At 48.2% G+C, this 23,951-nt stretch overlaps 1 protein-coding gene across 1 annotated transcript in view; it reads right to left on the bottom strand.

Annotated features, from left to right (window-relative positions):
* The window catches only part of DNAH9 (dynein, axonemal, heavy chain 9), a 164,944-nt gene that overhangs the window by 50,160 nt on the left and 90,833 nt on the right, over window positions 1–23,951 (bottom strand). The window contains 8 exon segments of the mRNA XM_010008230.1: window positions 5,985–6,107; window positions 6,411–6,581; window positions 10,406–10,546; window positions 12,868–13,032; window positions 18,325–18,529; window positions 18,848–18,970; window positions 20,426–20,661; window positions 23,507–23,695. Of these exon segments, the coding sequence (XP_010006532.1) occupies window positions 5,985–6,107; window positions 6,411–6,581; window positions 10,406–10,546; window positions 12,868–13,032; window positions 18,325–18,529; window positions 18,848–18,970; window positions 20,426–20,661; window positions 23,507–23,695 (1,353 nt within the window).

Raw genomic sequence — 23,951 nt, 5'->3', positions numbered from 1 at the left:
TGCAAAACTGAGATGTCTCTTTATCACATTCTAGAGCTTTTAAGCAGAGCAGGCTCCACAAAGAAAAAGCTGACAGTGCTCAGGAGTTGTGCAACCACCTGGAGATGCTGCTTCTGGAAAAACAATGTCCCTTGCAGCTGCTGCAAGGGTTTCAGTGGCCAGGGCTGGTCCCCAGTGCTCTGGGGCAAGACTGGCTTCTAGCAAGCCCAGCCCACAGGCTGATGAAAGCTGAAGGGGAATCATTTCACAGGATCCCAACATGGTAGGGCTTGGAAGGCACCTCTGGAGATCATTTAGTCCCACCCTCTGCTAAAGCAGGGGCACCCAGAGCACATCACACAGGGTCATGTCCAGGTGGGGTTGGAATGTCTCCAGAGAAGGAGACTCCACAGCCTCTCTGGGCAGCCTGGCCCAGGGCTCTGGCACTCTCAAAGTCAAGTTGTCCTCATTTTCAGATGAAACTTGCTGTGTTTCAGTTTGTACCCACTGCTGCTTGTCCTGGCACTGAACAGAGCTGGGCCAGATCCTCTTGACACAGCCCTGCAGATACTGAGAAGCACTGATGAGATCCCCTCTCAGGCTTTTTTTCCCCAGGGTGAACAGACCCAGGTCTCTCATAACAGAGATGCTCCAGTCCCCTCATCATACTCATACTCCTCCACTGGACTCTCTCCAGTAGCTCCTTGTCTTTCTTGTAATGGGAAGCCCAAGACTGGACACAGTTCTCCAGATGGGGCCTCACTAGGACAGAGTAGAGAGGGAGGAGAACCTTTCAGGTAACATTTTCAGAAGCCAGGTGGGGTGTGCAACAAAATGTTCTCAAACAGTGGTTCTGTGACACACTGGGAACAGTTCTCTGAGACCTGGGTGCTGGTGAGGACCAGTTCCTTAAGGAACTCCTAGCTGAGAGCAGAGAACTGCACATCCAAGTGTCAGAATCCATTTTTTTTCTATCAAAGATGCACTAAAAAGGCTGTAGATCTGAGGAACTGAGTTAATGGAAGATATTTAATTAAGACTATGATTTTTCTGGCAGAAGAAGAATTCTGAATGCAGATGGAAAACTGTGAGCTGCAAGCCTTTCATATCTGACCAGCCTGATCAAAGGACCTTGCTTATGAGGGAAAAAAGCACAAACCAGGCAGCAGATTGTGTCACAATGAATCTCTGACAAGAATGAAAAATCTCAGTCTTGAAAAATGTACAAAAAGTGAAAGTTGGAAGAGAGATGTCTGTTCTTTTGTCTAAAAACACCCCAGCAAACAATGACACCGTTTCCTTACATGTAAAATATATTACTTGGTATTTTACTTCATAAGCCACATAGGCAATCTTATCATCTGCATTCTGCAGAATTATAAATATGGAGTTAATATACTACTTTGTCTACTGCTGCTCTCCTCCTTGAAAGCTGAATTCACTAGTTAGAGCTCATTATTCAACATCACATCTATTAAACAATGCCCTTTCAGCAGTGTTTTCATATCTACATAATGAAAATTCTTCCTCTTCAGAAAAAGATGAGGGAAATGATTGGGATGAAGAACTAATCTGAGTTGGCCAGGTGTGTTCTTGCTGTATATTAAGCAGCTTCACTTATCCCAGGGGACACATCTGCATTCAGCAGCAAGGAGGCACTGCAGAAAATATTCCAGAGCAAAGCAGACTTGGGAAACGTGGAGAGGAGACCCAGAGGTGTCTGCTCCCAACCTGGGGAGAGCCAGGGGCACAGCAGCTCTGCAGGAGGCACAAGGCAACAGGGACATGCTCCCCAGGAAGGGCACAGCATGGAGGGAGCTGGAGCATGGGAGAATTTCACAGCAGAGATCAGTGGAGCCACTGAGGAATCTATTCACCCAACCTTCAGCGAGTCTTACTTGCCCAAGAACCACCCTCAGCTTCTAAAAAGGGCTGGTTTTGGCCAAGGGAAATATGAAGACCATAAGGACATGCCCACAAGGACATGACCAATGGCTTTATTAGAAGTGGTGAAGCTCAAGAAGAGCCCAACTGGACTCTGGGTACATCCATAGGATCTGCCCTAGGTAAATAAAGACTGTTCTGCTGAACGAGACACAGGCATGATCTTTGGGCACTCAACAGAAGGTGCTTGTGTGAGGCTTTGCCCAAGCTAATAAATCCTACTGGTGGGCTCAGGACTAAAACCATGCTCATGCACCTATAAAGCTGTTTCAAAGTAAGGTTGTCTCACCCTATGGAGAGAAGTTTTTCCTTATCTCAGACCCCACTGTACCTGTACAGTCAGGAGAACACACTTTTTTCTGGCCTGCTCATCTGCTTCTGAATCTGTGACCATGGAAGATGTCCAGGCAGGAGCTCACCAGGAGCCACACAGCACTGAATTAATAAATGGGGAAAAAACCCTACAGAGGACAATCTCTTCAATGATTCTATGTGAAGTTCAATCACACAACAAGAATATAAAAAAAGGTGACTTGCACGTGGCTGTGTGTGGCCTGACATCTTGTGCAGTTCAAGAAGCAGCAGCACAGAAACTCTGGGGTCTAAGGTGTTTGATTGGTAAAGCAACACACAGCCAAGCCAGGAGAAATGAACAACCTTGCATGCACACTGAAAACTTTTGCAGAAGAACTAGCAGAGATAAAACCATTCAAGCTAAGTGCTGGGAAGGCAGAGGGTGAGGAAAGTATAACCTGCTGTGATAAAGGAAATTGGAAAAAAAAAAAAAAGCCAGAAAACCTCATAAAGAGGAAAAGAATCCTTTGACTTCTTGAGAGATCACTGTGAAGTACCTGCAAGAGACAGGCCTTGAGCTGAAACCACCAGTTCTATTGAACACCAGAGCCAGGGACTCAGCAGAGGAAGTACTTTCATTAAATGATACCATTTTTGCCCCTTCCTGCTCATAACTAACCCTTCAATCACCCAGGGTTGGCACTGAGGACAATGGCAGGGTCCTTTGCTAACACATCCCCCTGCTCCAGAGCCCTGCAGGGTTTCACAGGCTCTGCTTGTTCCCCTCACAGGCTGAAGAGCTGAATCAAGCCAAGCTCACCAGGTTTTCTCAACCTGTACTTAATTTGAATTCTGTTCCTGTTTCAGTCTTAAAGAAGCACTAAAAAGCCTAAAACCTACATTTTTTTTTTCCAAGTCTATCAGCAAATCTTATAAAAGAGATGATGCTTCCCAACAAACCCTGCCCTTCTGGCCAGCTCTGTGGGTTTCTTCATGCAGTGGTAAATACTGAGCTTCCCTGGCACACATATTACAGCAAAAAGCTCTGGGAAACTCTGTACTGAGCTTAAAATGCTGGAAGACTAAATCATAAATATGTGTCAGATGCTCCAGCATCAGGAGCTGAAAACAGCTGAACCAACTGCAAAGGACTATTAACTGATATATATTATTCATCAAACAACACCAATAAATAAGAAGCCGAGTCCCACAAGCCTATTTGCATGCCCAGAGTCCTCAACACTTAATGAGGTTTCCTTTGAAGTTAATGAGCCCAAATTGGGAGGCACAGAATGGCCCACAAATATCAATATTGATCTCTTTCAGCACTCCTGCCTTGACCTGAAACCCCTGGCAAGGGGAGCACTTTTGTGCAGGAGAATTTGCAGTGTTTCTGTGAAACAAAGCAGCAGTTCAATTCCACTTGGAGTTTGAAATATGAATCTGAAATGGACTTTGCTCAAGCTTTGTTGAAGAGACCATTTATTACAGCATTTCCATGGTCCTGATGAAGGAAAAGGAGATTTTTGCCTGCTAATAAGCTGTATAGAAGCTGTGACTAATTAAGCTAATTTTAGCAGCCTGTGACAAAATGTGATTGTACTAAAACCATGCCTCAAGTAACAAGTTGCCAAAGACTCCAAGGCTAATAAAGCAACACACGTTACTAGAACATAAACACTAATAAAGTTGGCACCAGCCAACTTTATTTAGGGCAAAATCAACACTAGAGTCGTAACCAAAGACAATCCGAGGAGCATTTGGTACCTGATCCTGTAGAATTCACCATCTGCAAATCCTGAGATGCAATTAGGGCAGATTATTGATCAGATTGTGACTCTCTGAGATGTGCAGGTTGTGGGGACAGGGGGTGCTGAAGACACCTGCTGCCTGGAGCACAGCTGGACACTTGTGCCTCCTGCCATCTCCCAGCTCAGCAGCAGCAGAAGACGCAGAGCAGCACTTCTGGGCATCGTGCAGGTGCCACCTCAACCCCAAGAGACTCAGGGGGAGAGAAGGAGCTGAGTGGGAAGGGCTCATCTCAAGGAGAATCAAGCATTACAAAACAACTTCAGGTGACAACCCACCCTCGATTTTTGCCTCCCTCAGGATAAGGCTCCAGCTACTACAGTGACTGCATGAGAAACACTCAACACTGCATCAGTTTTGGATGGATGAGGAAGTGCAGGCTGCTGCTGGGGATGAAGCTGGGGCACATGGCTGTGGGAAGGGAGAAGACCTTGTTTAGGAATGCTACTGACAGTATTTGAGCTCTGCTGAGTAGCTACTGAATAGTATTTGAGCTCCTGACTGCTGGTCTCATGGCAGGTTCTCTGAGACCCTCTGCACATAAATGCCTGTTCTCCTGGGTATGTCAAATAGTGATGCAAAAAGAAAGTGAAGAATGAATGACTGGGAGTTAGTGTTCCTTCTGGCATTTAGCACAGAATGGTTTGGGTTGGAAAGGACCTTAAAGATCATCCAGTTCCAACCCCCTGCATGGGCAGGGACACCTCCCACCAGCCCAGGCTGCTCCAAGCCCCATCCAACCTGCCCTTCAACACTGCCAGGGATGGGGCAGCCACAGCTTCCCTGGGCAGCCTGGGCCAGGCTCTCACCACCCTCACAGGGAAGAATTTCTTCCTAATGTCTCACCTAAATCTCCCCTCTTCCAGTTTAAAGCCATTCCCTCTTGTCATGCCACTACCTGAGCTGAGAATGGTACCACCTTCATCACAGTCATGAGGCAGTTGGAACCACCATTTATGGGGTCAAGTTGCACCAGAGGAGGTTCAGACTGGATATTAGGAAAAATGTCTTCACTGGTGAAGCATTGGAACAGGCTGCCCAGGACTCCTGCAAAGCTCTGGGAAGCTCCACAAAACAATGCAAACAGGAAAAGAACATCAGAGATGTCTTGGGCTGCACAGAGGTACTTTGGTCACTCTCCAAAACCAAAACACATTGTCTACACAGTATGGAGAGAAAAGGGAAAACCCAATGCCCAGGATGACAATTTGAGAACTGTCCCAATAAAACCAAGACATCTTCTCTCCCCACTTGACAGCACCAGAGAAATGTCCCACAAAGGCAAGATGCTACAAACAACACTGATTCTTAATTCACAGCAGGAGCCAGAGACTGATCAGAAGCCACAAAACCCCAAAAGATACAATCCCAGCTTCAAGAGGGTGGGAATGAACAGGCTTAATCTGAAGAACATTTTGTCCCTTTCCAGGAAACAGATCCTGCCCTGCTGAATCCAATCCAAATCCAGCACAATTTGCATTTGTTGACATAGAGCAGCACAGATGGGCTAACTCACATTTCTTTGGGATGCTTTTCCTCACCTCTCACCCCAAACACATGGCAGCTGTTAGACCTTCTCCTTTCTGCAGGTCTGTCAGGTGCCACTGCTCTAGCCCCAGCACATGTCTGCAGATGGTCATGCCTACCTTCAATTCCCACCTCCTCCCAAAGACAGTGAAGATCTCAATGCTCTTTACAAACTTTCACCACAAAACCCAGAGGATATTCTCCTTCCTGCCACACAGAGAGAGAAGCCTAAATCTCAGAAGGAACAATCACCTTCTCAGGGACACACAGATCATCAGAACTCTCCATTTCAGTGGTGGTTTTGTGCTGTTTCTCAGGTATGGGGAGAACTTTGCTCATCAATTGCTGAAAGGACCAACATGAAGACTGCTGAAAGGCTTTTAGAGGAGATCAGGGATGTTGATTTCACACAGTTCAAGTGAAGCAGATACCTTGATTCCTCCCCAGGAGTGATCAGACAGGAACTCCACAGGGCTTGTGACTCCAGTCTGTGCTGGGTACCTTAGCAGGAAATCCAGTTCTACTGTGTTGATTTCTTTATTCATCAGAAGTATCTGTAATCCCAAACAAACAAGGTATTACTGAGCAGCCAGGACACAGACCAGCATTATATTCCAGCTTGCTTTGTCCTTTTTTTTTTTCCCAAGCAGGTATTACTCTCTCCAACAACCACTTGTCAGTGTGATGCAAATCAAACACAGCATCTGTGGCTGTTTTCAGCAAGAGAGGCAGAGAAGAAAATCAGGTCCCAGCCCTTGCCTGTGCTGCTCTGAGAGCTGGAGCTCTCTCTGAGTGCCCACACCTCTGCCTGTGGAAGAAATCACTGAGTACAAATGGCATGAAGTGGTGGTGCTTACCTGGAAGGTAACTTGAGCAGTGTAGGTCAATTTGTCACACTCAAACAGCCCCCGGGTCGTGTACTGGAACACAGAGAAGGTGATGGTGTCGGTGAGGCTCCGCACGCGCGCGGCCAGGCTCTCAGCTGGAGCTGCCCTCTCAATGGCCTTCTGGAACACCATGCTGAACGCCTGGGTGGGGAGACACAAGGACACCAGGGGTTTCCAGATGCTCTTTACATGCTCCTGGGTAGCACCTGAAGGGTTGCAATGACACTCCAGAGGGCTGTGTTGCCATCCAGCATGACCTGGACAGGCTGGAGTATTGGGCAGAGAAGAACCTAATGAGGTTCAACAAGGGCAAATGTAAGGTCCTGCACCTGAGGAGGAACAACCCCATGGATCAGGAGGGTTAGGGGCTGACCTGCTAGAAAGCAGCCCTGAGGAGAAGGATCTTGGAGTCCTAGTACACAATAAGTTAACTAGCAGACAGCATTGTGCCCTTATGACCAAAAAGGCCAGTGCAGTCCTGGGGTGCATCAGGAAGAATGTGGCCGGTAGGTCGAGGCAGGTCATCCTCCCACTCTATTCTGTCCTCAATTCTGGGCTCCTCAGCAGGGAACTACTGGAGAGAGTCCAGTGGAGGGCAACAAAGATGGATGGGGATTGGAGCATCTCCCTTATGAGGAAAGGCTGAGACTGTTCAGCCCAGAGAGGAGAAGGCTGAGGGGAGACCTTACTAATGTTTATAAATATCTGAAAGGCAGGGGAACAACATCTAGAGCCCAGACCCACTCTCTGCCTTTTGCTGCTTTTTCAGACACACACAGCCAGGCAACAATGACATTCCCTGGGACATGGAGCAGCTTGAGCAGCAGTACAGGGACAGGCTGGGACAATTCAGAGACAATGGACATAGGAAACACTTCTCTGACCAAGTATGTTCTCTCTCAGGCATTACACAGCCCACCTTCTCTGCCAGTGTTGAGCCAAGGACTGTGGTGTTCCTGGAGGAAAGCACACCCCCATGTCATGATGTTTCAACTTAGAAAAGAACAATTCTCCTAAATAAATAAAAAGTCCAATGAATATTTTACTGTCTGGATGCAGCAAAGGACTGGATGAGAATGGCAGGGGGGACCTCACCAGTATGAAACCATTTGGGAATGTGTTCATGCACCCAGAATGATGCTTTTTTTATATAAGATACTAAGGATTCTTGTAACAACATTTCTGATCTAAATGAGAGAAGACAAATAACTTTCAGAGCCATCCAAAGAAAACCCATTAGCAAATTAGCAAATGCAACTAGAAGAAAAAAAAAAGCCCAAGTGCTGATGAGCAAAGTGACAGGTCCCTGCTCTGGGCCCCAGCTAATAGGAAAAAAACAGGCCAATACAGAATCCCAGAATCCCAGGGGTTGGAAGGGACCTGGAAAGATCCCCCAGCCCACCCCCCCTGCCAGAGCAGGGGCACCCAGAGCACATCACACAGGAACGTGGCCAGGGGGGTTGGAATGTCTCCAGAGAAGGAGACTCCACAGCCTCTCTGGGCAGCCTGGCCCAGGGCTCTGGCACTCTCACAGCAAAGAAGTTCTTCCTGAGATTCCCATGGAACCTCCTGGGCTCCAGTTTGCACCCACTGCCCCTTGTCCTGTCACTGGACATCACTGCACAAAGCCTGGCTCTGTCCTCCTGACACTGCCCTGAACAGATTTGTGCCCATGGATGAGGTGGCCCCTCAGTCTCCTCTTCTCCAAGCCCAACAGCCCCAGCTCCCTCAGCCTTTCCTCAGCAGGGAGATGTTCCACTCCCTTCACCATACCAATGAATAGCACCAGCTGGACCAGGCAGGACTGTTTTGGCAGCATTATTTTTAGGGTTTGACAAGGAGAGAATGATGCCTCAACAAATCAAAGTAACACTGATACCTATGCATGATCAAATAATGGCAGAATGGATTTCTTTTTTCCTGCACAATTTCTTTAAATTGTGTTAAAACAGGCAGCAGAGTCTCATATAAATCTTCTGTGCTTTAATTTATAATGGGCTCCTAGCTGTGCCCTGAGCATTTTAAAATCATCTCTGTGCATCTTTACACAATGTTTTATGATGTCATCAACACTTACGAGATGAAAACATTTCACCCAGTAATTTTCTGTGTGTTTATGCACATGGCCAAAGTAAACTGGAAAACAAACCAAACCAAACACAGGAGCTGCAGCCTAAAGGTGAAACCTCAGAGCTGCTGGATCTATCATGTATGTGTAAGGAATGAATCTTCTGAAGGGCATTCTTGCACAAAAGGTATTTTGTACATTTTCCTGGTAAAATTATTTCATCATATGGGCCTTAGATATCAAAAGAAAAAAGCTTCTTTGTGGATGAGACTCAAAATATTGTATTTTCTTCACAATTACTTTTTCCAGGTCACTTGTCAAGGGATTAAATTGTTTGGATGGAGTTCTAGACTAGGCTGTCATCTTATTTAACCCTTATTTGTCCCCAAAATGCCCTTCTCCTGTGATAAAAACAAAAGAAAAAGTCTTCCATTTATTGAAACTGGAAGTCTCCAATAAATACCCAAAGGGCTCTTGGGTTTCTACTGACCAGACCTATTGAGACTCCTCTGCCAAGGTCAGGCACTGTTTGCACTTTCATTTTTACTGCAGCAGGTCCTTAGAAGCTGCCCAGGGATCAAGACTTCCCAAGTGTCTTGGGAGAAGAGACAGAAAGAGGTGCCTAAGCACCTTCAAAGAAGCCCCACTCCCTACCAGCCAAGATAGTCAACAAACTTGGCAGAGGTGGCCAAGCCTTCATTCCTGCCAAAGTTACTGGCTTCCCACTGGGCTCTGCTGCCACATGTTTTAATACCCTGTCATTTGGGAAGTCAGGACTGTTTCAACATCAAGGTCTTGGATAACTGTTGAGGGCTGTGGCAATTCCTGTTAAGGTATGAAATATCTGCACAGGCATTATGACCTTGATGACATCTCTGATAGAGAACCAATGTAAATATAAAGAAAAGATTAACTGATGGAGCAAGTGACTCAGAATGATGTGCAAAACCTCTGTGCATAAATATATAAAATACACAGGAAAAGCACTTTGTTGGCTCTTTCCCCATTTGACATCTTTTAAATCCATCTTGTTCTGCCAGGCCAAGGCTGTGAATATGGAAGATCAAACAGTTTGTAAGGTTCTGCTTTGCTAAGAAACTTCCCAGATTTTAGTAATCATAGAATCATTGAATGTCTTGGCTTGGAAGGGACATCTAAAGGTCATCTAGTCCAAACCCCTACAAGAAGCAGGGACATCTCACACTAGACCAAGTTGCTCAGAGCCCAATTAAGCCTGACCTTGAATGTCTCCAGGGATGGGGCCTCCACCACCTCTCTAGGCAACCCATTCCAGTGACCCACCACCCTCAAAGTAAAGAACTTCTTCCTAATGTCCCACCTAAATCTACCCTTTTCTAGCTTAAAACTATTACCCCTTGTCCTGTTGTTATTTTAGTAACAAATGATGTTAGTGCATGGCTAAATCAGACTGTGTCTTTCCACAAAGCTTCAACTGCTCAGCAAGAAACCAAGTGAAAGAAAGAAGAGCTCATTAAGGCTCATCTATCCTGATCCTAATGTCACCACCTGCACTGGGCTGACTGGTACATCCAGAGTTGTGCACAGACCGTGGTCCATGCTCAGGACTCAATGTGGAGGGACCTTTTCTTTGGCATTCAGGCTACTCTTCACTGGGTCTTTGCAGGCACTGCTGAGACTCTGCTCCTTCATGGAGGCAGTGATGAAGATGTTGTGCTCAGCATTTCCTGTGGGCTTTGGACAAATCTCTCATCACGAGCACTAAACCCAATGGCAAGGAAGGATAAGGGCAGCGTGTGTAACACAGGCATAGAAACAAACACAGGAAACTTCTCCATAAAACCAAAGTAGCAGAATGGTCTTTGTCTGGGAGTTCAAATATCCCTAAGAGTCCCAAGATGATGGCTTTGGATGGTACCTTCAGCGAGAACTGGTACATGGGGTGGATGGTGTGGAGGTCGTTCATGGTGAAGTAGAGCAGGGAGGCCCGCGCGGCAGCAGGTCTGTAGTGCTCCCTGGCCTCGTTAATCTTGGCTTCTGTCACCTTAGACTCCTGGACCTGGGCAAAAAACACAGACCAAAGAGACTGTGGAAACATCTCTGTCAGCTGAGCACGCAGCCCAGGGGAGGGTGCCATGGAGACCCCAGGCCAGGCAGTGTCAGGGGGCACAGCCAGGTCTGAGCCGCCCGCTCCCACCGCCTCCTTCCTCTGGCACCTTCTCCCTTTAACTGTATTTCCCTCTGTGTTGCCCAACCCCGTTTTCCCAACTCCCTTCCAGGCTTCTCACTAGGATTCCTGCTTTTTACTAACTAGGATTGTTTTTCTTACCAATGAGTTTCTCCTGCTAATTGCCACCCTCCCAAGCAGATCCTTAAGAGCACAGGGATGAACACACTTAGTGCTGCTCCAAGCAGCTTCCCCAGGGCTGAGAACTGCCAGTTTATAAGGGCTGTTTGCTGCCTTTCCCACCAGCATTTAACACCCCCTGCCTTGCCAGCCAGGTGTCTGCAGAGCTGCCGTGATGGACATGGTGAAAATCCTTTTGGCAGGTACATCACCCCATTATCAACTCAGTCCTGTCCATTCTTCCATTCCCCAGCAGCACCAGGTGACAATCTCCAGCCTCTCAGGGATCAGTCTGGATACCTACAGACACAAGTGCCTTGCAACACTGCCACATGCTGCCAAGCCACTGCTGGTTCAGCCAGCTCAGCAAGCCTTGCAAGGGGGATGTGGCAGAAAAGGGTCCAGCACATGTTGTGCAAGCCAGCAGGGCAGGAGACATCCCCAGCCAAACATCAGTGGGTGTCCCTCTGCTGTGAGCCAAGCTGGTCTGGGCACTTCTGGCCAGGGCACATCAACCTTCTGGCTGGGGCATTAAACCATCTGGCCAGGGCACCTCAAACCATCCGGCCAGGACACTTCAAACCTTCTCAATAAAGACTGAGCCTGAATCTGCTGAGTGCAACCAGCACACGTTGGAATCTGTGGGATTAGCCTGTTTGCACATTCCCATCAGGAATGATGGACCATAGTGTCTGAGTCTCCCAAAGAGCAGCTTCAACATCTACTGGAGAAACAAGCATCTGCATGGGCCATGAATCTTCTGTCCACATCAGAGAAGTCCCCTTCTGGCAGCACTCTTGTCTCTCCACTGACTTTAAAGGGAGCCAGAGCCTAGCTTAGACTTAGGCAACCAATTTGTAGATATCCCATCCCCCAAATTATTAATTATTCCAGCAAAAAAAGATTAAAAAAAACAACCCCAGAGTTGGGGAAGACAGTTGCTTTCCATAAATAGAGCAGGGAGGACTTCCATAGGAAGGATAAAGCTGGCAGAACATTGATCTTTGGGTAGGCAGACCAAGAACAGAGTAAGGGTTGATTTGAGAAGCAGACCTCTAGCAGGGCCCTGCCACAGCTTTCCATCTGGGCACCAAACTAAGGAAAATCAGGTGCAAACTCCAAAATTCATCTCCACTGCCACACAGCTGGCAGTGACCAGCTTTACCACCACAACTTCAGAAATGTAAGCACTTCAAGAACACCTGCTTCAAGAGGGAGATGCCAAACTTGCCAAATCAAAACTTGCCTTTAACATCCCCTTGGGGGGTTCAAGCAAACCCTCCTTAGTGGGATCTGATGTACCACAGACAGCAGAAATAGTTCAATATTTTTAATGTGGAGGATCACTTAGCTTCTTGGTCACTGGGGCTACAGTAGTGGGAAATGAGAGGCAGTTCCAGCCTGACCCCAGCACGTGGGTAACTTATCCAGGCAGTGGACTGGAGGAAGACTGTGCAGGGAAGCAGCTGGGAATGGCCCTACAGGAGTCCTGTCACAATCCTGGCAGGACAATCACACTTCTCAAGTTCCCCCAGTGGCAGAGGAAAGCCACTGTGCATTCAGCTGAGCCCAGCCAGCCAGCAAGGTGACCCATGCAGGTGGCAATGCTGACACTGTACACACACTTCTTTACACTCTGAGGAACACAAGGGTAGGAAATACCCAAGTTTTTGCAGATTTACTCAAGATCGTAAACCCAACAGATTCCAGACCCTGGTCAGTACTAAAATCCAGTTTAACTGAGGAATTCAGGATTATGCCAGAACAGTTTGAAGCTGCCTTGATACAGTGTGTAAATTTTATTGTCTTTACATCAGGCACTGACTTAGTTGGTCTTAAATAGGCCATTTAACATACAAAAGAACTAAATGGCCTGAAATTGTCCAGAATGGAGAGCACTTCAACTTACACCACTTCCTATTCTCTGCTCAGCAGAAAGGGCAGAGATGGGTAAAGAAGTTACATTTCACCAAGGTATCCTTAAAGATAACATCCCACACATGCTTTTCTCCAGGCTCCCACTGTCTTTGTACCTTCTCTTCAATTTCTGCAGCTGTCTGTTTAGTGATCTCCAAGTTCTCCACCAAGGCTGTATCTCCCAGGAAGTTCCCAGATGCTGATGAGAGTCTAGACAGCAAGTTGTCCTCTAAGGCTTTCAAGGTGATTTTGAATCCGTTCTGTTGCTTTGTGAGATCTGACTGCAAATAATAAATTCAGAAAGTTTTAGCCACAAAACACTGGAGAAAGATTAACCACCTTCCCATGGGAACAGGCTTTAATTGAGAATTGCCATAGTCCAATATCAATTAATCCTGCTCTCTGCCAGTCCTGGGCATGGACAGAGCTCTGGGGATTGCTCCATATCCAACAGGCTGGCAACTCAGAAACTTTTAGCAGCACAGAAAACACCAGGAGAACTGAGCCCTTCCACTAGGAATGTACTAAAACGTTGGAAACTGATCAGGAGGAAAAGCCCTTCATTCCCCATATCAAATACATATCCTGCATCTACTTAGAAGTATCTCTTTGTTGAGCTCAAGTCAGCCTGGATAGTCCCTGCTGCTTCTCACCCCTCCTGTGGAACCTCTGCACTTGCCAGTACACATCAACACCAGTCACACCAGCACTGAGGTTAAATCTTGATGGAAAAACCAACAGCAAGGTCACTCAGGTCCAGAGATGAGCATGAAGCATCCCCAGCTCAGAAATGAGAGCAAAGTCCCAGCTTCATTTGATTGCTGCTCCCATCAGATCCTGGCCTTGAGATCTCCCTGTACCAGTGATGTGCTGTGCTAGAGGCTGTACCTGCAAAGACCAAGTCCCTCTGCCAAAGGATTTGCAAACTCAGCTCAATGTCTGCCAAGCAGATACAGACCAGTAACACCCATCTTGCCTCAAGGGCAGATCTTCTGAACCATAGTGGAAATTCTTCCCATTTCTGTGAAATTCCCCATCCCTCTCCCCAGACACCTGTTCCCTGCCCTCTCCTGCAGAAATATCAGTCATTAACACTCTTCAGAGTGGAAACAAAGACTCTCATCTGGCTCCTTTTTAAACTGATCCTCCAGAGCAGGTTTTCTCCCACCAAATGTGATTGCCCTATTCTACATGTTTGCTCAGGGAAGTGGCATCTTTCCTGGATTTCAGGTATGTTAGGTTATCCCAGTATATGGTCCTATTGTGAGTGCCTATTTTTAGCTTTATCCCAGAACACATCCTGTGGGAAAGCTGTGCAGCTGATCTGGATGCTGCTGTGACATAAGCCTGGTGACTATTTTCTACATAAATGAAGTCAGTCACTAACACCCTGGTACATAAAACTAAGGTGTGACACAGTTTTAAATCCTCAGATTTAAATCTCTTTAAATGATACAACCAAGAACTTCAAGTAACTTGCAAAAGAGTGTTTTATAGCCCTGCAAAAACTAGGCAGCTCCATGAAGTGGCAGACAAGGTGCATGTGGAAATGGGACAAGTTCTGGGCCACAGTGACTGGCACATGACAAGCTCAGTGTCATAAGCCAAGTGACAGCTTTTGGAAAACATACCCAGACCTTCCAACCACCTACAGGGCTTGGAAGAAGCCCAGAAATGGGAAATGTGACTCTATGTCTTTTCCAAACCCACCACACAAAAGGAAGCCAATGCTATTTGCTCTGTTATCAGAGGTTTCCAAGCAGACTAACCAACTCTTCCATTAATAAAGCATCTCTCAATATTTGGGCTGAAATTTCACACACTTGCTGCACACACACTCATTCCATGCTAATGTCAAGCCAAGCATCCAGCAAATCCTGCACTGGAGCATGTCTTGTATTGGTGTTTCAGCTCTGAGCAGCTTTTAAAGGCCTGTTCTGTAAGCATCACACACAGGAGTTTGTCCATGGTGGTAAATATTTTATAAATCTTGAAAGAGGAAACTAACACAGCTAATCTTGTGCCTCCCTGTCGTTCAAGCACAGCATGCCTTGGAAAATGACATTTTGCAAGCTATTATTCCAGACCATGGACTATAAGCCCTGAAGTTACTAATGAGGACTTGTGTGACTTTAGCTCCAATAACTTGTAATCACCACAGGATTTGGGAAACACACCCTCAGAAGTGCACACAACCCTGTGTGCCTCTCCCCACGAAAGCCTGGATCTGTTGCAGCTTCTCCATGCTGTTGTTTCAGCAGCAGCAAGGTCATAATTTCTTCTTCCTGCAGTGGAGCTCATGGGCTGTGATTTCATAGCTCATAAATAACAGCTTTACTTCAGGGCAACACGTTACTCTGAGAGCCTTGGACATGTCATTCCATGGGGAAAAAAAGGAAGCAAAAAAAGCTCCACCAGAGCTCCAGGCCAGTTTTGCAGGATTCACTATCCACCCCCTGCTAGCTCAGCCACAGCAGCCACCTCCTCTGTGCTGGTTTTGGCTGGGATAGAGTTCATTTGCTTCACAGCAGCTAGAAGTGTGCTGTGGGTTGGATTTGGTATGGGACTGATGAGAAGGATGCTGCTCATTTCCTGATGGGTTTACTTATTGCTATGAAATCAAGGACTTTCCCATTTCCCATGCTTTGCCATTGTGTGGGTACACAGGAAGCTGGGAAGGAGCACAGCCCTGACCCCAGGGATATTCCATATCATTCCATGTCATGCTCAGGATACAGAGCTGAGGGAAGAAGGAAAGGGGGATGCTCAGAGTGAAGGTATTTGTCCAAGAAACCATTCCCAGTGCTGCAGCTCAGCTTCCCAGGAGATGGCAGAGCACCCATCCACTGATGGGAAGGGGTGAATGAATTCCTTGGTTTGCTTTGCTTGTGCACGTGGGTTTTGCCTTATCTGTCCAACTGGCTTCATCTCACTTTTCCCTTCTGACTCTCCCCACCCCACTGGGGGGTGAGTGGGTTGTGTGGGGCTTGGCTGCCAGCTGGGGTGGTTGTGGTGAGGGGGGGCTTGGCCTCTTCTCCCAGCTGAGCAACAACAGAACTGGAGGAAATGGTCTGAAGTTGGGCCAGGGGAGGGTTAGAGTGGATACTAGGGAGAATTTCTATACTGAAAGAGTGGTCAGGGACTGGAACAGGCTCAGTTTTGCAGGATTCACTATCCACCCCCTGCTAGCTCAGCCACAGCAGCCACCTCCTCTGTGCTGGTTTTGGCTGGGATAGAGTTCATTTGCTTCACAGCAGCTAGAAGTGTGCTGTGGGTTGGATTTGGTATGGGACTGATGAGAAGGATGCTGCTCATTTCCTGATGGGTTTACTTATTGCTATGAAATCAAGGACTTTCCCATTTCCCATGCTTTGCCATTGTGTGGGTACACAGGAAGCTGGGAAGGAGCACAGCCCTGACCCCAGGGATATTCCATATCATTCCATGTCATGCTCAGGATACAGAGCTGAGGGAAGAAGGAAAGGGGGATGCTCAGAGTGAAGGTATTTGTCCAAGAAACCATTCCCAGTGCTGCAGCTCAGCTTCCCAGGAGATGGCAGAGCACCCATCCACTGATGGGAAGGGGTGAATGAATTCCTTGGTTTGCTTTGCTTGTGCACGTGGGTTTTGCCTTATCTGTCCAACTGGCTTCATCTCACTTTTCCCTTCTGACTCTCCCCACCCCACTGGGGGGTGAGTGGGTTGTGTGGGGCTTGGCTGCCAGCTGGGGTGGTTGTGGTGAGGGGGGGCTTGGCCTCTTCTCCCAGCTGAGCAACAACAGAACTGGAGGAAATGGTCTGAAGTTGGGCCAGGGGAGGGTTAGAGTGGATACTAGGGAGAATTTCTATACTGAAAGAGTGGTCAGGGACTGGAACAGGCTGCCCAGGGAGGTGGTGGAGTCACCACCCCTGCAGGTGTTCAGGACACGTGTAGATGTGGCACTTCAGGGCACGCCCTGGTGGGCGCATTTTGTGAGGGTTGGTTTTGTGGGCTGTGTGGTTGTGGGGCTTGTTGTTGGTGGTGGTCAGATGGATTGTTGTTCCCTGCCCACCCCGCCCCTGGGGGGATGGTTTGACTAGGTGATCTCAGAGGTCTTTCCAGCTGTGCCAATTCTATGACTCTGTGACCTTCCAAGGCCACAATCCCTCCTCCCCATCACTTGCACTGTTCTCTGGTGCATGGCTCTTCACAGCACCAGAGGGAAGTGCTGCTGGTTTTGAGTTGCTGATCTTCAGAGCCTGACTGTGGATTCACTGACTGCCCATGATACTGAATTTGTCTTTCATACTGTGACAACAACCACGACCCGTGATGCTGCCCAGGCTAAGAGGAACAATCCTTAACATAGCAGCAGTTAATGGCCCCACCATGCTAATCATGGTCATCCCCCCCCTTCTGTGCCCATCAGCAAAAGGAACTGGCTGTTTGGATCATTTACAACCCAGTGGAGAGCAAGGGGTGCCTGGTGGAGGAGCTTTGGGTCCCAGGGAGATAACCATGGCTTACACATTAATTCCCTTCATTAAGTATTTTTGATGCCATTTTTGGCTCATTAGCACATCAGCCTGGTTAAGACTAAATGCATCATTAAGGCTGCACAGCAAAAGTGCTTTAGAACCTCATTAAATGACAAGATTATTATGAAACTGGCCTGGCCTGACTGAACAGGTGCAATAAATTTATTCCCACTCCCAGTAAATATTTAGCATGATACATATTTGTTACACTGCTAAAAGTGCTGTTGGAACAAAAGATTTTCTTAAAAAAATGATCATGAAATTGAAGCCATCCTTATCAAAAAAAGAGAAAGAGAACATTTTGGCCTGTTAAAAAACAAGTGGGAGGAAAAAACAGAACAGGAAAATGTCATTACCAGCCTCACAATATTGACAGTAGGAATTCTGTACCATAAATGCCTACAATTAAGTGAGATTAATTCTACCTCCAAAATTCAATCTGTCCAGAAAAACCTGATATAATGAGAATCTCAATTTCCAAGAGAAGGAGAAGAAAGAGACTCTTTCCAAAACTTTTTAAGAAAAAAATAAATAAATACTTGAAATGGCACTTTAAGCCTTCCCAAAACACCAAGGAAACAAAAGACTGAAGAAAAATATTCCTCAGTGTTTATCAAGTCAAGGAAAATGTCCTGATTTTATGATGAGCTCAGCAACCTCTGTAGCCTTGAACATGAAATGCTATTGGGTTTAAATTACAATAATAATTATTTATGTTACTACTACTACTAATAATAATTAGTGGTATTATTATTACTACTACAATAATGATAGTAATCATAGAATCACAGGATGATTTGGGTTGGAAGGGACCTTAAAGATCATCCAGCTCCAACCCCCTGCATGGGCAGGGACACCTCCCACCAGCCCAGGCTGCTCCAAGCCCCATCCAACCTGCCCTTCAACACTGCCAGGGATGGGGCAGCCACAGCTTCCCTGGGCAACCTGGGCCAGGCTCTCACCACCTTCACACTAAAGAACTTCCTAATGTTCAACCTAAACCTCCCCTCTTCCAGTTTTAACACCTCTTCCCAGTGTAGACTCCCATCTACTGACCTTGAGCTCCTCCAGGTCAGGCCTCTCCATGTTGACCACGGCAGCGAGCAGCTGGTCCTCCAAGCCATCCCGTGTGACAGTGAAGTTGATGAGGGTGCACTGGGCCTGCAGCTCAGGCTGGAAATGGGGGTTTGCCAGCTTGGTGTGGAGGATGAGACGAAAAGCTGGGTTGAAGTCACACTCCTTGTCCCCAATCTTTATGTACCTGAAATGAGACCAGAAGAAGGAGCACGAGAGCTCATCTCTTTCAGGACATTTCATCCGAGGACAACGGGTGATATCAGGCATCTACCAGCATTGGACTTCACCTTCTTCCCACAGAAACCACTATTAAAACAGAAAGTATTTTAAACTGGAAGCACCTGAAACACTGTGGTTTAGGATAGAACCCCCAGACCTCTGCTCCTGAATTCTGGATGTTAGTGCTGCCATATAAGAGCACCCATCATTTGAGGTCAGGAGCAGGAAGCACAACAGCACCAATCACCCCTTCCCACAGCTGTGGAACCTCCCCAGAGCTCACCTGCCTTTCTTGATTGTTTCTCGCCCCAGTAACGGCCCCAGAACTGGATCCACAGATTCCTCCAGGTTTTCAATCAAAACCAGTTCCCCTGCAGCCAGGGCTCGTTCCATCGTGTCCAAATACCTGTGGGAAACAGCACAGGTGTCCTGGCAGTGGGGTGGGATGTGATGCTGTGCAGTGGGGTGGGTGCAGGGGGGCAGGGAGGGGTGCTCTGCCATGCAGCTCCACGCACACCCCAGCAGTTCTGAGAGACACAGAGGGGTAAGAAGGTGCCAACATAGGGTGCAAAAAGGCCACTGGCACAGGCTTGGCTGTTCAACAAAGACAATCAGGCCTCACAAACATCACAATTGTGGCTCCTTTCCCAAGGAAAAAGCATCCATGAACAAAGGTGGGGCAGCTTGGGGCTATTTTTAGCAAATACTGTTTCCCCCAGAACCACTTGTGCAGTTAATCTTGCATAAAATAAAGGAAAAAAAAGCAGGTTTCAGCTTCATTTTCCCCAGGGTTTAGGGACACATTTAAGACAGTTTATTTCCTCACAAGGGAACTGGGCCCTGTGGCCCAGTGTCTAACTGGAATGGGGATGCTCTGCATTGGGATGGGCAGGGTCAGGTGTTGGTGCTGTGTCCTTCAAAGCTGCTCTGCACTTCACACAACTTCCTTCTCTGCAAAAGGGACAGAAGGCCCTTGGGCAGGCAGTGAGGATGCTCCAGGTGCTCTTACACCATCTTGGTTGCACTGAATCATTCCAATTCCACTGGCCAAAATTCAGGTTCCTCATCTAAGCCCTGGTGATGTGGAGCAGAGCTCCCTTCCTAAACTTTAGTAGCTACCTTTGCTTACATGAGTAAAGAACTGACCATCCCCTGCATTGAGGACATTCCTAAAACACCTAGAACTTTTGAAAAGATCCCTTCTTCCAGATTTCCTTTCCCTGATTCATGCTTTGCTCTGTCTTAAGCAAAATGAAATAAATACAAAATCTCAGAGCTCATACCCAAGGGGGGGATTTGACTTTGGGTCTGTCCCCATCCCAGCTGAGACTCCACACTAGTGGGCAGCAATGGGCAGGAGTTCTTCCCACCAAAGATGCAGCCAGGGCAGTGGTGCTGCACTGAGAACCTCCCAGATGGTGCCAGCAGCTTCACCCTCTGTGCCCAGGTCTTCCAAGATGTAGGAAGCCCTACTAACCCTTCTGGGTGAATCTGAGTCAGGACACAACCCATAAGACAAGGCTGATGGAGGAGGCCACAGTCCTACACAGAGTTCAGCCTCCAGCACGTAGCTCTCCCCACCCTCAGTTTTGGGGGGGGGGTTTCTATGGTAACTGAGCCAAGCACTAAACAGACCCTCTCCTTAATGAGAAATCTCTAGCATTCTGGTAACGAACAAGCAGCTGACACAGACACAAACACATCTGAGGGTTTCCCTCAACGTGCTTGGCTGAGGTGGCTGCAGATCAACCCACGTTGGTGACCACAGGCAACGGGCAGATCGGCAGGTCTGGCAGGTGCTACGATGGCAGAAGGGTGATGATGGGAGAAGGTTGATGACGGGAGAAGGTTGATGTTTTACCCCTTCTGCCCGACCCGGATGACTCGGAGGTCTTCGCCATACTTGGCTTTGAGCCACTGGCTCCCCTGGAGCTGGGGATCCACCAGCAGGGGCCAGCGCTCGCAGCTGAGCAGGATGGTGGCGTTCTCCGTGGAGGTGCGGTCGGCGGGCAGGCCCTGGTTCTGCCACCCCGCCACGTCTGCCTCGTCTGCCAGCATGGTCAGAGGGTCCAGGGATGGAGTGATGGGGATTGGCACCTGGGAGGAAAGGAGAAATCCTCCCTAGAGCGTCAGCAAAACCGGCACGTGTGACTCGTGACCTAGGCCAGAGAGCAGCAGGGAAGAATGAAGAGCTGCTAAGTCGTGTTTATCACTGAGTGGCCAGGGCTGGAAAGCACCTCTGGGGGTCATCTAGTCCCAACCTCCTGCTAAAGAAGGATCAGCTAGAGCAGGGTGTGCTGGATGGCATCCAGGCAGGTTTTGAATGTCTCCAGAGAAGGATATTCACAGCCTCTCTGGGCAGCCTGCCCCAGTGCTCTGCAACCCTCACAGTAAAGAAGTTCCTCCTCCCATTTAGATGGAACTTCCTGTGTTCAAGTTCATGCCCATTACCTCTTGTCCTGCCACTGGGCACCACTGAAAAAAAGACTGGCCCCATCTTCCTGACACCTACCCCTGAAGTATTTATTTATACAATCACCCCCTCAGTCTTCTCTTCTCCACACTAAAAGGCCCAAGTACCTCAGCCTTTCCTCATAAGAGAGATGTTCTAGTCCCCTAACCACCTTCATAGCCCCTTGCTGTCCCCCCTTGTCCTTCTTGAAGCAGGGAGCCCAGAACTACACACAATGCTCCAGATGTAGCCTCACCAGGGCAGAGTAGAGAAGAACCTCTCATCCTGATTGCCACACTCTTCTTGATGCACCCCAGGATGCCACTGGCCTTCTTGGCCACAAGGGCATGTTGCTGGCTCTTGGTCTCCCCAGCAGACCCACCAGGACTCCCAGGTCTTTTTCCAAAGAGCTGCTTTGCAGCAGCTCAGCCCCCAACTTGTACTGATCCATGGGGTTACTCCTCCCAAGGTGCAGCATCCTACACTTGCCCTTGGTGAATTGTCTAAGGTTCCTCTCTAACTCTCCAGCCTGTCCAGGCCACACTGGATGGCAGCACAGCCCTCTGGTTTTGTGTCATCCATGAACTTGCTGAGGGGACACCCTGTCACAGAATCCCAGAATCCCAGGGGTTGGGAGGGACCTGGAAAGCTCCCCCAGCCCAGCCCCCCTGCCAGAGCAGGGGCACCCAGAGCACATCACACAGGAACGTGGCCAGGGGGGTTGGAATGTCTCCAGAGAAGGAGACTCCACAGCCTCTCTGGGCAGCCTGGCCCAGGGCTCTGTCCCTTCATCCAGGTCACTGAGGAATAAATTGAACAGGACTGGACCCAGTACTGACCACCATCTGTGGTTTCCCATTCTATAGGATAGGTTGGATTTAGTATTACATTTCCAGTCCTGCTATGAATGAATAGAAATGATGCAGCCACCCCAAGGACTTTTTGCCTGCAGGGTCCTGGGCACCATGAGTGGCCACAGCCCAAGCCCAGCAGGCTCAGGTCCCACCCTGGGGCATGAGATCCATGAGACAACAACTTGGCAAAATGTCATCAACAGTCTCATGAACCTGCTCCTGTGCTCCAAACCAGCATTAGCAGTTCCAGAAACACTTCTCTGACATGGGAGGCCATTTCTGGGAGTGACAACCAGAAAGTTATCTGTGCCAGTTATCTGAGCAGAATGGGCCTTCCACTTCCCATCAGAAACAGACACCTCATTGAAATGTCAGAGCATTTTCAGGTCATTTTGGGAACACTATTGCCTTTCTTCATTACAATTTTTTTTTTGCTTATGATTAAGAAACAGAGAAGGAAGTTTTTCCTCTCTCATCCTAAGGAACTTGCTCATTTTCTCAGCTGTTTGATTTGACTGTGACCTCATTTAAAAGCTTCTTGGCATTTCACCAGGGTTTACAACATCCAGTTCCTGTACTGATGTACAAAAGCTCAGTCCTGCAGGAGTCTGAGCACTTGCATCTACTGATGTATGAGAGAGCTTGTTAAAAGCAGTGAAATATGAAACAAGTTTGAAGCCCCACTGTCTCCATCTGGTCCAAACAGCAAGACATGGGTAAAACCAGCTGAGAAGCACAGCCAGCATGAACAGAGCTTGTGTCCAGCATGAAGACCCATCTGGAGTTTTTCCAAGCCTACTAGAGAGCTGGCAGTGAGCCCTGCCTGCTCCAAGCAGTTCCTTCTCCATCCTACCTCCCTCCTTCCAGGCCATCCCTGAGGCCTTGTTAAAACCACACAGCTTTGGTCCGTGCTGGGGTTGCTGCATCAGGGTTTTCCCTCCATACCTGGAGGAATCAGGTCACTTGCAGGGAGCAAGGACACCACAACACAGGGAACTGCTGGAAAGAGCCCAGGGCAGAGCCCCAGAGATGCTGGAGGGAGGGGAACATCTCCCTGCTGAGGAAAGGCTGAGGGAGCTGGGTCTGTTGGGCTTGGAGAAGAGGAGACTGAGGGGCCATCTCATCCATGGGCACAAATCTGTTCAGGGCAGTGTCAGGAGGACAGAGCCAGGCTTTGTGCAGTGATGTCCAGTGACAGGACAAGGGGCAGTGGGTGCAAACTGGAGCACAGGAGGTTCCATGGGAATCTCAGGAAGAACTTCTTTGCTGTGAGAGTGCCAGAGCCCTGGGCCAGGCTGCCCAGAGAGGCTGTGGAGTCTCCTTCTCTGGAGACATTCCAACCCCCCTGGCCACGTTCCTGTGTGATGTGCTCTGGGTGCCCCTGCTCTGGCAGGGGGGTTGGGCTGGGGGAGCTTTCCAGGTCCCTCCCAACCCCTGAGATTCTGGGATTCTGTGAAATATGCTTCAATCACCTTCCCCAGGGAGGAGTAAAGCAAGTGTGGCTAAGCCCTGCTCCTCAATCCAACTCAATGGGCGCACAGGGATGACCCTCATTTAGAAGATCCCCTCACTTGGGGGACATCAGAATTTATGGCCACATTCCTTCCAGGAACTTTTCAGAGAAATCAGGGCTTACTTTGAGCTGGTGCAAATATGGCTTCCAGAACCCATCCAGGAGGTCTTGGCGGTATTTCTTGGTGAAGTAGCCCAGGTAGGAGACAAAAGCTGTGATCAGCAAGACATCTCCACACAAGGTGCTCTGCTGCTGTCTGAAGTCCTTCACAGCTTCAGCCCATCTCACGTTCTCAGAGGTGAGTCCCCCAACCTACAATTTCCAAGTCAAACAGATCATGACAGTGGTTCTGGAAGTGATGCCTCAGCAGCTGGCCATGCCCATCCCTTGTTCCTGATGTCAATTGTCATTTGCTGAAGTTTCAAACCTCGGGGTGGGAAATATTCAGTGGTTACTTTGCCACCCTTCCCCTTCAGTGAAAGACCAGTCCTGCAGTGAAGTCTCAGCTGTCTGACCCACAGCTCCTCTAAAATCACCAAGGAAGGACCCATCACTTTGCCAGCAGGAA

Source organism: Chaetura pelagica, unplaced genomic scaffold (genome assembly GCF_000747805.2).
Source record: "Chaetura pelagica isolate M959 unplaced genomic scaffold, ChaPel_1.0 scaffold471, whole genome shotgun sequence".
Lineage (NCBI taxonomy): Eukaryota > Metazoa > Chordata > Aves > Apodiformes > Apodidae > Chaetura > Chaetura pelagica.
This window is presented reverse-complemented; position numbering and strand designations above follow the sequence as displayed.